General features: G+C 44.7%; 2 protein-coding genes across 5 annotated transcripts in view; one reads left to right on the top strand and one right to left on the bottom strand.

The window, feature by feature from the left end:
• The window catches only part of RSRC2 (arginine and serine rich coiled-coil 2), a 326,144-nt gene extending 322,841 nt beyond the window's left edge, over positions 1–3,303 (bottom strand). Inside the window, exon 1 of one of the 3 annotated variants that reach the window (XM_085633609.1) lies at positions 3,086–3,303. In XM_085633609.1, coding sequence (XP_085489735.1) covers positions 3,086–3,091 — 6 coding nt within the window. In that variant the 5' untranslated portion in view covers positions 3,092–3,303. Of the gene's footprint in view, positions 1–3,064 lie in introns of all 3 variants that reach the window. The other 2 variants (XM_085633611.1, XM_085633612.1) reach the window with 2 other exon arrangements.
• A 5,281-nt stretch (positions 3,304–8,584) lies between these two features.
• The window catches only part of KNTC1 (kinetochore associated 1), a 1,031,844-nt gene continuing 1,025,178 nt past the window's right edge, over positions 8,585–15,250 (top strand). For both annotated transcript variants that reach the window (XM_085636469.1, XM_085636468.1), the window contains exon 1: positions 8,585–8,712. The gene's annotated coding sequence lies outside the window, so the exon portion shown is untranslated. The remainder of the gene's footprint in view (positions 8,713–15,250) is intronic.

The raw sequence follows: 15,250 nt of genomic DNA, 5'->3' as shown, positions 1-15,250 counted from the left end.
CGCTGGGACCCCAAGGAACCACCCAAGGTTGTGACGCAGGGGACCCACGGGAGCCGTATGCAGTGTGGAAATACAACAGCAGGATCCTATTATCTTCTATGGGGAATGTTGCAGTTGGAATTTTAAAGATTAGGGACACACGTCTAATCGAGTCAGGACCAAACCCTCTTGGACTTAGGTAGTTCTAGGGCTAGCACCCACGAGAGTACCGGAGTACTCGAGTTACCTCACCCGGGGAAGCCGGGTGCATAGGTGTCTTTTGGTGTCGGTCGCGTCGTCGATTTCAATGGAAGCCTGCAAAGAACTGCTGCTGCGGTGTAGAGGAGAAGTGTCCGGAGAGATACAAGCCTGGATCTAGGATGTAAGGAACCTGAAAGCAGAGGGGACAGAGTCTGGGTCACTTGCCAGTGACCTAGGGCAGGATGGACCAATGCCCACAGATGTCGGGTGCTTCAGGTGAGTTGATGAGTGTCTTGACTCTACAGCCATGAGGTCCAGGAGGCGTCGACTAAGTCCATGAGCCGGATTCGAGCTGTCCCACGACAAGCGTTTGACACCAAATACGACATGTTTTGATGCAGCCACCCCAAAGTTAGCATTTACCGCGAGGTTATAATGCACTTAAGAGTATATGGTATGGCTGTATCACAGAACAGCCATAAGTATTATCCGAAAGCTGCAGAGGGGCTCAGCTCATGCTTGGGCACCCTCTCACATAAAACCAAGCACTCTGCCTTCCGGATTGTCAAGGCCTGCCATAGGAGTGGCTTATAGGTTTATATGTGTCTGTATAACGTAGTGATCTAGGTAGCCTATACCACAATAAGGGGTGCAAGCACACCCTTGCCCAGGCTGCAGTAGCAGACCTGTGGTGTCATTTTGGAGTGCTTCCCAGGGGTGGCACAATACACGCTGCAGCCCCTGGTAGGCCTCCAAGGTAACTATGCCCTAGGTACATAGTATACCATATACTAGGGGCTTATAAGACACTCCAGAATCCAATTAGATATGTACCTAATGTACACGGAAACGATTTTAGAGAGGAAGCAGCTAGGCTGTGGTCCTGAATAGCAGGGCCACAGCCAGACTAAGGTCCAAAAACAGTGAAAAACCAGCAAAAAGTGGGGGTACCCATGTGATGCAGACCCTACTCTCCTACACCTGTATAATGGGTTCCCTTCCTATCCACTCCACTGTCAGAGCATATACTACGTGTTATTTGGTACCACCCCTGGATGGTGTCTTCTGGTATATACTATAGCTGCCCGTTTACGGGTTCCTTCGGTCTCTCCACAGTCCATCCATCAGTGCATAAACTATATTACCCAATCCTATGTTTTTCTACTCTGACACTACTTTGTGAACTATTCAGATTATATAGCACACCGTCTGTTCAATACTAGCTGTAGGTATAATTTGTACAATTTGCAGTAGCATAATTACATAAAATTAGAGCCAAAGTAAGTGAGAAACAATCTGGCGAAGAGCATTACTGGCTGGTTTGAACAACTATAGGACTTTACATTTAGGGAAAGTTGAACAACAAGTTGCCTAATAATTTAAACATTTTATCTTACTATGTATATTTATAATTTTAAAACTCCTCTATTGCGTACTGTTTTTTTTTTAACAATGCAATAAACTTAAACTGGAGTCTCATAATTTTCATGTGAAGAATGCGAAATTACTTTAGCGTTATTTTACCTTCTCCCAGGCCTATATAAAACTCAATAGTATGGGCTGCTCCTTCGCAATTCAGGGGGCACTACTCACAACAAGCAGATTGTATGAAGCTCATTTCTAACGATTTTTCTTGTATCGCTCCTTGTACTCTTTAGACCATGGCTTTATACCATAACCAACCTACACGGCTCATGTAGAATTGCTGTATGACAGTGGTCTTCAAACTTCTTAAAGCCCCCCCAAAAAAAATCGCCACAAGGTTTTGCATAACAATGGAGGAAGACTGTATCCATCAAGGTTAGCATTCGTCACTTCTGGGCACTTTCACCATAATTGATGTAGTTTAAACTGTACCATACAGACCAATCTAAACAGTATGCACGTGCAGGAACGGCAGCATCTTTCGTCCACTGTTCTACGTCCACACCCAAGTAAACCTTAGGTATGAATGGAAATCTCAACTCTTAGGATTTGTCGGATAACAGAGCTAACTAAGGACGTTAAATACAAAGTCATTTGGCAGAGGGGTATTAGGCTACCCATGAGCACTCGTTCGCACCATTTAGGAGGTTCGCCTCACCCAGTCCCAAGTCTCCCCATTTTCATTCTAATATGCCATATCAGAATGAAACAAAGTAATAGAAATTCGCAAGTTCTACAGCAATTCAAGGAACACGCGGGACGCGGATCGTTCTCCTTCAATATGGGTCAATCATTATGAACTGCGCCCCGTGTTAAGCATTTTAACGATAGCTGAATGTAAACTACAACAAAACAATCTGTAATCAAAGCGTTTTCTGCATATCTGCCAAGTGGAAGCATGCTACGTGACACGTCTAGAGAGAGCACATTTTTTGATCAACCACAATTAGCATCCCATGTCTTGATTTCTACAATTCCTAATTGGTGGTACTGGCAAAATCGCAATGAAAAGGGGTCCTACGTAGCAACTATTTGGGCAAAAAGAGCACCATGAAACGAAATACACGAAAAATAATGTGAGGACTCTACACACTCAGAAGTTGAGAACAGAAAGGCACGTAGGTAATATAGGCATGTGGAAACAAATTTGTGCAATTAACATGCATGAAGTGATCAGAAGCAGAGAGCAGCTGTGTGTGTGTGGGGGGGGGCAGGCAGTGATGGCGGACTTGTCTGGAGCAGCGAAGTCAGAAGGGGCGGGACGGCACAAAGATGGCGGATGGTGGAGGAGGGACTTTGGCAGCGATTAAGCACCCTGGAAATCGAAGGCGAGACAGATCTAACTATTTACGAGATGGGGTGCTCTAAAGTACCAAGAGAGAAAGAGCCATGTTATGTACAAGTCTCAACCGAAACAACGAAAGAAATGCGCGCGCCCAGGACCGCGGTACGTCACCACCCGCCGAGACTCACTACATACCGCCATGGTGACCGGAAGCGCCCGCGTACGGGGCTCCTCCGTCAGCTCCCCCAGTCTCCTTCACGGATTCTCGGCACTTTCGGTCTTGACACACCGCCTCTTCCACCGTTCAACTCTAAAAAGACAAGCCGAGCACCTCCTCCAACAAACGTCAGAACCCGCATAGACGAACAAAGGGGAGGAGAGATCACCAGCGAACGCGCTGCATTCTGGGTAATAGGAAGCGCAAGCGAAAGGAAGTAGGTGGGGAAGCGAACAAGTGTTTGGTGATGTCATAACAGCAACTGCCAATGACTTCCTGGGGTTAGACAGTATGAGCGCACACATAGAAAAAAGCCCATTCGAACAAGTTTCACAACAAAGACTTATATACTTTTCGAGTCGAGCATACATGATTTCAAATACTGCGGATTTAGAGCCAGGGCCGTTTACTATTATTTTAATGCCCCCTCCCCCGTCTTGAAACTTCATCTACTCCAATAGAGGTTAAGAAGGAAATTCATTTCCCCCGATTTTAACTGCAAAGGTCCGCTTTCCCTGAATTTCCGGTCATTGCTTACCAATATAAAGTGCCGCTCTCAATGTGAAACTTAAAGGGAAACGTATTTGCTTCTATTGAAACGCAATGTAAAGTACCATAAAATATTATGGATGTTCTTGTTTTCTGTCGTGTTCTAATTTTAGTTTTTGAAAAGACAAATAATAAATGCCCTGGTCAACAGACTTCCCGAGAGCTCCCTACTTTCTTGACCGAATTCCACAGGCAGAATTCCGCAGTCCACTAATGCCTGGTTGGTTCACTTTACATTCATTCTATTGCGTCACCCTTGCTACAGATGGGTAGAGGAAGTATCACCTTTGCCTGTCAGTCTCAGTCGGAATCTCCCACCAACGTTGTATGATGCAGAATTGAGTGTATTTTGGAAAAGTGGTCTAAAACCACGAAATTAGCGGACAGCCTTTCCATTCCAAGATGGTCGCTCTGCTCGTCCTCATACAAGCCCTGGCATAAACAATCTGCCGTTCACTCGTCATGATTGTGGGCTGGACCAGCCCGCCAATTTCAAGCTCAAATTCTGGAACTTCAGTTCAGACATTGCGGGAAAATACCGGGAGGGTTTAGTCTCATTTGGAAAGTAACAATTTCAATTAGGTTTATTTGGAAATTCGCATCCGGATATTGTGACAAGGTAAGTACAAACCCACTAATCCGTTGGCTTTTGGATCTAGATGTTTAGGGGGTGACCCTTCTAAAGTCACCAGAGGAAAAAAAATTGATAGAGGTTAATGACATGTTGCATGGAAGTCTGTGACGACATCTTGTTATAGCTAGGTAATTTTTGGTCACGGAAATATCGATAATGTTGTTTTTCAGTTTCCTTGGTTGTAGTCGGCTTCGTGATAAGAGAGAATCCCCACCTTTCCCCAGTTCAAAAGCTAAATGCTAAGAGGTTCAACTGTGATAGAATAAAAAAACAACTACACAGAATAAGCCTGTGTAAAGTTATTCAGTCTTTGTTTCTGTTTACTGGTACAGTGTGTTTCGTTTTCGGATTTTTCACATATGTGATCTAAAATATGATATTCTCTAGAGAATGGCACAGCAGACTCGCATGCCCTGTAAGCAGTAGCTGTCAAGTAGCACCAACTAGTTAACGTGTCACATAATCAAAGAGTCCTTGCTTTAGAGCTGACAGTTGATGACTGTTGGGGCTTGTAGATTCCTGGTACCCGTGCTTAGGATGAACCTAAGTGTCACCGCACTCAAAGTGTCTTTGGCCGGAAATGAGTACCTTTGAGTAGTGGCAGCTTTACATATGATTTTAGATACTTAAAATGACCATTCCGATGTATTAAGTTAAAAAAAAATAATGTGCAACACTAAGGCTTTTTGATTCTGTAAGAGGTTAGTATATGTAAGAAAGTGCTTACTATTCAGAAACCAATCTTGTAGCGGTGGTCATTAACTGAATACAATGACCCTAGGTCACGGGTACACATGGGGTTGCTAACTGGGCTGTAACTTGGAAGCCTTATGTGTGCACTGACAGAAGCAGAGGGTAAAATGATTCAGCCAATGGTACTCTGACATAGTGACACTGGTACTCCTAAGGTTATTTGCTTTGTGCAGATGATCTGGTATTGTTAGATGGTACTCCGATTTGGTCTGCAAAGGCAATTATATGCCCATGAAACATGTAGTAAGCAGAATCAGTTCCAAATGAATCTAGAGAAGACCAAGATTTTGGTCTTTGGTAAAAGAGTAAAAAACATTCTCCTGCCATCTAAACACCCCGTAGGTGTTGTCAGTAGACCATTATAAACATTTTGGTTTTACATTGATGAGGAACTAAAAATGTGACACACACTGGGATTGTACTAAGAAGAAGTCATTACTGCAGGCCAGCTGTTTGTCCAGATTTAATTCGAAATTTGTGGAGGGCTACCCCACATTCCTCCATTGAGGGCCTATTAAGGGAAGATACCTCCCCAGGGCTTGTATAGTGGAGAGTTTTTTCCCCTCGATTCCTTTTATAAGTGAGACCGATTAGAAGGGGCAGTTCTCAGAAGACTCCCGTCACTCCTACCCAGCACCATGGTCCAGGGGATAAGGAGAGAGTTCAACCTTACCTCCTGGAACTTGTTGGCATCTACCTGGGATTTAAGATTCTTTAATAGACTCTCGAAGGATGATGAAGTGATAAAGGTATTCAAACTTGTCAGTATGAGTTTCAAGACAGTGAAAAAATGTGGGCCAGGAAAGTAAAGAATAGATTAAGTTGTATCAATAACCTCCATTCTGTTTGTGGAACAATTACGTCCTGGTCTCCTTTCCCATGTAAACAAGTATTGAAAGAATCTAAAGCAAAGGTGGTCAGGACTGTTGACCTAGCCCACCTGAGTAAGAAACCTTCTATAAGTTTTTCCATATGTACTCTAGGCTAGGTTATTGTTTTTCCATACCTGACGCAGTTACCTGATCCGGTCTGTGGAATGAAATTTTAAGGGAAAGTGTGGGATGTAATCCAATCCACTCATCCCGCTCTTGTTGGGCCAGCCTCCAGGATAACAAAGGTCTTTGTCCTTGCCCCTTGCATTTAAAATGTTGTTTACTGCATATACTTATGGACTGTGCTTTTTACCTTTCAAATTGCATTGTTTTTCAGACCATTGTTTTTTAAATATAGAATTGTTCAAAGGATGAAAGCTGTAGAGCTGCTGTCAGAAGTGCGTTATTTAGATGGGTCAGTAGGAATTGCTCATTTTTTACATTGTGCCAGACAGAGTTTTAACGATGATGGGGTGGGTAGGTTGGTCAGGTGGTTTAAATCAATTTTGCACTGGGACTGTTTGTGTTTTTAGAATATTGTATGCACAATTGTCCAAATAAACTTATTTTCTACCTACCTCTAAGGTGTGAACATTGGGACCAAGACCCTGGTGCCTTGTGTTGGGGTCCCAAACTCATTTACTCTTGATCTCTGACTCAGCCAGGAACTTAGACATGAACATAAATAAGCAAGGCTATGCCCCAAAGAGACAGCACAGTACTCTGATACCCCTCATTGTTAGTATGTCACGTCCCTGTAAGTTATTGTACTTGACAAAAATAATACAACGCTTTGCTCTTTTTTTTCATATAATATAAACGGGGTTACAAGAATAATGCGATTCTGCGTCAGCAGCGTTTTTAGCACAATTATAGACTTGCTACACAATCCATCATCTGCTGCATGATTTCATGATTTTAACAAAAAAGTAGTTTTTAGCTGTGAGAAAGTGCCATCTTTCTTGCATGGTATGCCCCCACTTTTTGCTGAATGTACTTTGACTGAGTGTGCCCTGGACTCCTGCCAATCAGGTGCCCACTGTCTATGTTCCTTCATTAAAAACCCAAATTGGCAAACCCTGGCCACATGTCAGGCCCTGGTAAATGGTACCCTAGGTGCCCAGGGCCTTGTGACCAGGGAAGGCCTCTAAGGGCTGCAGCACTCCTTGTGCCACCCTTAGAGGCCCTGTACCCTAACACACACACACTGCCCTTGCAGGCTGAGTGTCTGGGTACAAGACAAAACAAAGAGCCCACCACCTACACTGCCCTGGCATACAACAGCCACCCCTCTAGCTGGGTGCCCTATGCCAGTGGTGTGGGCACAGGAGCAGAAGCCCTGTGCCCCTACAGTACCCAGGTCCATTCCTGGGCACTGTGTGCAGTACTGCCATTTAAGAGTACATGGTGCTGAGAGCTCGTCAAACACGAACTCCACAGCACCATAATGGCAACACTGAAGACTGAGAAGTTTGGTATCAAACGTCTCAGCACATTAAACCCGCACTGATGCCAGTGTGGGATTTAATGTACCAAGCACCACACAGGGCATCTTAGATATGCCCCCTGAAACCTAACCTACAATCCACGTCTGGTCTGAGAGGCTGCCTAGGCTGCCACACAGCAGACATGTTGCTGGACCCCTGGGTAGGAGAGCCCAGTCTCCTTCACGGATTCTCGGCACTTTCGGTCTTGACACACCGCCTCTTCCACCGTTCAACTCTAAAAAGACAAGCCGAGCACCTCCTCCAACAAACGTCAGAACCCGCATAGACGAACAAAGGGGAGGAGAGATCACCAGCGAACGCGCTGCATTCTGGGTAATAGGAAGCGCAAGCGAAAGGAAGTAGGTGGGGAAGCGAACAAGTGTTTGGTGATGTCATAACAGCAACTGCCAATGACTTCCTGGGGTTAGACAGTATGAGCGCACACATAGAAAAAAGCCCATTCGAACAAGTTTCACAACAAAGACTTATATACTTTTCGAGTCGAGCATACATGATTTCAAATACTGCGGATTTAGAGCCAGGGCCGTTTACTATTATTTTAATGCCCCCTCCCCCGTCTTGAAACTTCATCTACTCCAATAGAGGTTAAGAAGGAAATTCATTTCCCCCGATTTTAACTGCAAAGGTCCGCTTTCCCTGAATTTCCGGTCATTGCTTACCAATATAAAGTGCCGCTCTCAATGTGAAACTTAAAGGGAAACGTATTTGCTTCTATTGAAACGCAATGTAAAGTACCATAAAATATTATGGATGTTCTTGTTTTCTGTCGTGTTCTAATTTTAGTTTTTGAAAAGACAAATAATAAATGCCCTGGTCAACAGACTTCCCGAGAGCTCCCTACTTTCTTGACCGAATTCCACAGGCAGAATTCCGCAGTCCACTAATGCCTGGTTGGTTCACTTTACATTCATTCTATTGCGTCACCCTTGCTACAGATGGGTAGAGGAAGTATCACCTTTGCCTGTCAGTCTCAGTCGGAATCTCCCACCAACGTTGTATGATGCAGAATTGAGTGTATTTTGGAAAAGTGGTCTAAAACCACGAAATTAGCGGACAGCCTTTCCATTCCAAGATGGTCGCTCTGCTCGTCCTCATACAAGCCCTGGCATAAACAATCTGCCGTTCACTCGTCATGATTGTGGGCTGGACCAGCCCGCCAATTTCAAGCTCAAATTCTGGAACTTCAGTTCAGACATTGCGGGAAAATACCGGGAGGGTTTAGTCTCATTTGGAAAGTAACAATTTCAATTAGGTTTATTTGGAAATTCGCATCCGGATATTGTGACAAGGTAAGTACAAACCCACTAATCCGTTGGCTTTTGGATCTAGATGTTTAGGGGGTGACCCTTCTAAAGTCACCAGAGGAAAAAAAATTGATAGAGGTTAATGACATGTTGCATGGAAGTCTGTGACGACATCTTGTTATAGCTAGGTAATTTTTGGTCACGGAAATATCGATAATGTTGTTTTTCAGTTTCCTTGGTTGTAGTCGGCTTCGTGATAAGAGAGAATCCCCACCTTTCCCCAGTTCAAAAGCTAAATGCTAAGAGGTTCAACTGTGATAGAATAAAAAAACAACTACACAGAATAAGCCTGTGTAAAGTTATTCAGTCTTTGTTTCTGTTTACTGGTACAGTGTGTTTCGTTTTCGGATTTTTCACATATGTGATCTAAAATATGATATTCTCTAGAGAATGGCACAGCAGACTCGCATGCCCTGTAAGCAGTAGCTGTCAAGTAGCACCAACTAGTTAACGTGTCACATAATCAAAGAGTCCTTGCTTTAGAGCTGACAGTTGATGACTGTTGGGGCTTGTAGATTCCTGGTACCCGTGCTTAGGATGAACCTAAGTGTCACCGCACTCAAAGTGTCTTTGGCCGGAAATGAGTACCTTTGAGTAGTGGCAGCTTTACATATGATTTTAGATACTTAGAATGACCATTCCGATGTATTAAGTTAAAAAAAAATAATGTGCAACACTAAGGCTTTTTGATTCTGTAAGAGGTTAGTATATGTAAGAAAGTGCTTACTATTCAGAAACCAATCTTGTAGCGGTGGTCATTAACTGAATACAATGACCCTAGGTCACGGGTACACATGGGGTTGCTAACTGGGCTGTAACTTGGAAGCCTTATGTGTGCACTGACAGAAGCAGAGGGTAAAATGATTCAGCCAATGGTACTCTGACATAGTGACACTGGTACTCCTAAGGTTATTTGCTTTGTGCAGATGATCTGGTATTGTTAGATGGTACTCCGATTTGGTCTGCAAAGGCAATTATATGCCCATGAAACATGTAGTAAGCAGAATCAGTTCCAAATGAATCTAGAGAAGACCAAGATTTTGGTCTTTGGTAAAAGAGTAAAAAACATTCTCCTGCCATCTAAACACCCCGTAGGTGTTGTCAGTAGACCATTATTAACATTTTGGTTTTACATTGATGAGGAACTAAAAATGTGACACACACTGGGATTGTACTAAGAAGAAGTCATTACTGCAGGCCAGCTGTTTGTCCAGATTTAATTCGAAATTTGTGGAGGGCTACCCCACATTCCTCCATTGAGGGCCTATTAAGGGAAGATACCTCCCCAGGGCTTGTATAGTGGAGAGTTTTTTCCCCTCGATTCCTTTTATAAGTGAGACCGATTAGAAGGGGCAGTTCTCAGAAGACTCCCGTCACTCCTACCCAGCACCATGGTCCAGGGGATAAGGAGAGAGTTCAACCTTACCTCCTGGAACTTGTTGGCATCTACCTGGGATTTAAGATTCTTTAATAGACTCTCGAAGGATGATGAAGTGATAAAGGTATTCAAACTTGTCAGTATGAGTTTCAAGACAGTGAAAAAATGTGGGCCAGGAAAGTAAAGAATAGATTAAGTTGTATCAATAACCTCCATTCTGTTTGTGGAACAATTACGTCCTGGTCTCCTTTCCCATGTAAACAAGTATTGAAAGAATCTAAAGCAAAGGTGGTCAGGACTGTTGACCTAGCCCACCTGAGTAAGAAACCTTCTATAAGTTTTTCCATATGTACTCTAGGCTAGGTTATTGTTTTTCCATACCTGACGCAGTTACCTGATCCGGTCTGTGGAATGAAATTTTAAGGGAAAGTGTGGGATGTAATCCAATCCACTCATCCCGCTCTTGTTGGGCCAGCCTCCAGGATAACAAAGGTCTTTGTCCTTGCCCCTTGCATTTAAAATGTTGTTTACTGCATATACTTATGGACTGTGCTTTTTACCTTTCAAATTGCATTGTTTTTCAGACCATTGTTTTTTAAATATAGAATTGTTCAAAGGATGAAAGCTGTAGAGCTGCTGTCAGAAGTGCGTTATTTAGATGGGTCAGTAGGAATTGCTCATTTTTTACATTGTGCCAGACAGAGTTTTAACGATGATGGGGTGGGTAGGTTGGTCAGGTGGTTTAAATCAATTTTGCACTGGGACTGTTTGTGTTTTTAGAATATTGTATGCACAATTGTCCAAATAAACTTATTTTCTACCTACCTCTAAGGTGTGAACATTGGGACCAAGACCCTGGTGCCTTGTGTTGGGGTCCCAAACTCATTTACTCTTGATCTCTGACTCAGCCAGGAACTTAGACATGAACATAAATAAGCAAGGCTATGCCCCAAAGAGACAGCACAGTACTCTGATACCCCTCATTGTTAGTATGTCACGTCCCTGTAAGTTATTGTACTTGACAAAAATAATACAACGCTTTGCTCTTTTTTTTCATATAATATAAACGGGGTTACAAGAATAATGCGATTCTGCGTCAGCAGCGTTTTTAGCACAATTATAGACTTGCTACACAATCCATCATCTGCTGCATGATTTCATGATTTTAACAAAAAAGTAGTTTTTAGCTGTGAGAAAGTGCCATCTTTCTTGCATGGTATGCCCCCACTTTTTGCTGAATGTACTTTGACTGAGTGTGCCCTGGACTCCTGCCAATCAGGTGCCCACTGTCTATGTTCCTTCATTAAAAACCCAAATTGGCAAACCCTGGCCACATGTCAGGCCCTGGTAAATGGTACCCTAGGTGCCCAGGGCCTTGTGACCAGGGAAGGCCTCTAAGGGCTGCAGCACTCCTTGTGCCACCCTTAGAGGCCCTGTACCCTAACACACACACACTGCCCTTGCAGGCTGAGTGTCTGGGTACAAGACAAAACAAAGAGCCCACCACCTACACTGCCCTGGCATACAACAGCCACCCCTCTAGCTGGGTGCCCTATGCCAGTGGTGTGGGCACAGGAGCAGAAGCCCTGTGCCCCTACAGTACCCAGGTCCATTCCTGGGCACTGTGTGCAGTACTGCCATTTAAGAGTACATGGTGCTGAGAGCTCGTCAAACACGAACTCCACAGCACCATAATGGCAACACTGAAGACTGAGAAGTTTGGTATCAAGCGTCTCAGCACATTAAACCCGCACTGATGCCAGTGTGGGATTTAATGTACCAAGCACCACACAGGGCATCTTAGATATGCCCCCTGAAACCTAACCTACAATCCACGTCTGGTCTGAGAGGCTGCCTAGGCTGCCACACAGCAGACATGTTGCTGGACCCCTGGGTAGGAGAGCCCCTGCTCTCCTGGGCCTGCAACAATGCACATCCTGGGCGAGGTGCTAGATATCCTCCTCCAGGATGGGCAGGGGGAAGCTTCAACGGCATGACGCCTCTGTGAGCTTCCCCAGGCCACTGCAACCCCCCACTCTGGTTGGAAGCTTGGCCGGAAACCCCAAATAAGGACAGGGGATGTGCCAGCCTGCCAACCCCACCGCTCAGGTGGGGGAGGCGAGGTGAAGCACATCTCCGGGCGCTCGCCATCTTGAAGATGGGAGGCCCTACCCAATCAGGACTAGGCTACTGCCCCCCTCCCACAGGAGATTGGCAGAATAGGGGGTGTAACCACCCCAGGACAGGGACCCATTGGTCCCTGCCCTTTATCTACCTGTAACGCTCCTAAATCTAGTATTTAGGGGCACACTGAACCTTCCTTCCCCAGATTCCGAAATACAAAGAAGAGCAAGAAGAAAGAAGACCTGCCCTGCAGCTGCTAAGAAGAGGAAGACACCAACTGCTTTGGCCCCAGCCATACCGGCCTGTCGACCCTCGAACCTGCTCCTGCTACAACCCGGCACCTCTTGTGGCCAGCAACCTCACAAACCCCGGAGGACCTGGCTACCTTTTGGCTCTAAGCACCTGGGACTCCCATGATTAGAGGCTCTACTCAAAATCAGCTTCTAATCCCTGGCATCAGCCCGGAACCGCAAACCCTTCACACTCTGCACCCGCCAAGCCTGGCCTGTGCCGGAGTGAACAAAGACCACGAGGACGACCCCACGGCGACTGTGACCCCGAGTTTGGCACCCAAGGACTTCCCTCGACGCTCCTGACGACGCCTGCCGCCTCAGAACCAGGTGCCCCCCCCAACCGCGATCAACTGAGGGTAAGATTTCCCGACACCAAAAGGCACCCGGCGGCCCCCTGTTCCCAACTCCGGGGTACCTACCTATCCTCCAACTACCCAACTTACCTCTCGAAGTGGTGGTGGCACCTGAAGAATCTTTGTCCGCGAGCTTGCAGTCTTTTTCTAAACCGTAGCTTTCCCATTGAAATCAATTGAGCGCCCGAATGCTTAAAAGCACCCTCCACACAGCCGCCCGAGTGGCCCTGGCAGTGTAACCTCTACACCTATCTACCTCCCCATTTGTCCTGAGCAAGTGACCAGGAGCCCAGCTACCACAACCGCGTGGCCTGCTAGTCAGCAGCCACCAACCAAGGCCCCCCTGCCTCCAATAGGATAACATTGTGCCTAACTCTATCTGCACCCGGTTGCCCCTGTGCCGCTGAGGGTGTAACAACAGTTCTTACCTGTCCCTGGGAGACCCCTGAGTCTATGCCCAGAACCATAACTCTGCCAGTCGAGTACTTACCTTAAAGCCGATAACTCAATTTTCTCCATAGGGTAACATTGACTGGCTTTTCCTGAAATTTCTTCTAAGTGTGGACTTTTCAAAACTTAAAATATTCAGCCGAGTAACGAAAAGGAAAATACTCACCTGCTATTAGGTGAGCTCCCAGTGCTGGATCTTGGTACCCAGCACTGACTCTGAAAAATATTCACAACCGTACTTACCAGTAACCCAATTTTCTTCCATAGGACACCATTGACTGTTTTTCTGTGAAATTTCTTCTGTCGATTTCTGCACACTTTAAATATTCTTTAAAAATCGTATAAATTGTGAAAACTTAATTACTTACCTGTTTTGGATAAAGGTCCCAGTACTGAGTCTAGGCACCCAGTACTGGATTACAAAAGTAACAAGAACATACTATACCTGCAACTTGAATTTTCTTCCATAGGGAATCATTGACTGTTTTCTCTGAAATATTTTCTGTCAACTTTTAAAATAGCAAAATATTGTCTAAAAATCATAACAGTAACTAAGTCGACTTTTATCACTTGATTCTAAGTACTGACCCAGGACTGAATCTAGGATCCAGTCCTGGAATCCCAAAAGTAATCTGTTGCAAATAACTTGAAACTTCCATTGAACTCAATGCATGATTATGTTTAAAATTGGGTTGCCTATTGCAACCACTTGTAACTTTCTACAAAAGTCAATTGCATATTGCAAAAGTATTTATATAAAGCATCTCATTCTGAGAAAGTATATTTTAATACCTATTGTTGGTTCTAAAATAAAACAAACATGTTTTGTTTATATAAACCATTGGCCTAGAGTTCACTTACTGAGTGTGTGAGACCATTTGCTGGCTGAGTGTGTGCAACAAATGCTTTACACTGTCCTCTGATACTGCCTTATTGCTCGACCAAGCTACCACTTTAGAGAGTAAGGTTATATTTAACTTTAGCCTCTGCCAAACCTCTGTGGACTCTGTACACCCTGTACCTATTTGGGAACAGTATATACCGAGCCACTTTCTCACATTAGCTCAAACTGATCAAAAGTTCCTGAAACCAGAGTGACACACAGTGTAAGGCCCTTTGCAAAAGTTTACTGATCATTGTTCAGTTACTTATTGCTGTATTTGGGTGTTTAACTGGTACTAATGAGGAGATATATCTGCCAAGACAGTATTAACACGTGTAAACATGACAAAATAATGGATTAATACTATCACAAAATGTGCAGCATTACGTCAAATAATGCCTTTGCTTGGTGCATAAATGAGTCAACCCAGCAACATAATTTGGTCCTCCCCTGCTGCATAATTCCAGTTGGCTTGAATATAAATCAATTAAATAAATACTAGAACATATCTAGAGTCTATTCTCTCTTGCATATGCAGCAGCCATGGTCTGTGCAGGTAACAGCAGTGAGGCAGTGTAAGGTGGCATTTTGAGGGATGATGCTGAGGGAAAATTAAATAAATAAATAATTTTCCCTCTGCATCGTCCCCTGAAATCCCCCCCCCCCCTTACACTGTCCCACCGCTGTTACCTGCATGGACCGCGGCTCATGTGCAGGTTGCTTTCTTCATCTAGAACTGCTAAGCCAGAGTTGTGCCCATCATCTTTTCGGCCAATTTCTCTTATTAGCGATTCCAAAATATTTTCGAAAATATTAGCCACTAGACTAGTCGAGGTAATAGTCCCATTAGTATCCCTGCGCCAACATGGATTTATCCCTGGCCGTGACACAGCAGACCATGTTCGGTGTGTCATTGCACTATTGGGCTGGGCACAGGCCACGGCTTCTCCCCTCGGGGTGATCCTGTTGGACGCTGAGAAAGCGTTCGACAGGGTCTCCTGGGGGTTCTTGTGGGCCGTGCTCAGGTGGAAGGGCTTTAGTA

The sequence above is a fragment of the Triturus cristatus genome, chromosome 11, assembly GCF_964204655.1.
Source record: "Triturus cristatus chromosome 11, aTriCri1.1, whole genome shotgun sequence".
Classification (NCBI taxonomy): domain Eukaryota; kingdom Metazoa; phylum Chordata; class Amphibia; order Caudata; family Salamandridae; genus Triturus; species Triturus cristatus.
Note: the sequence above shows the minus strand (reverse complement) of the source record. Positions and strands in the feature narration are given on the sequence as shown.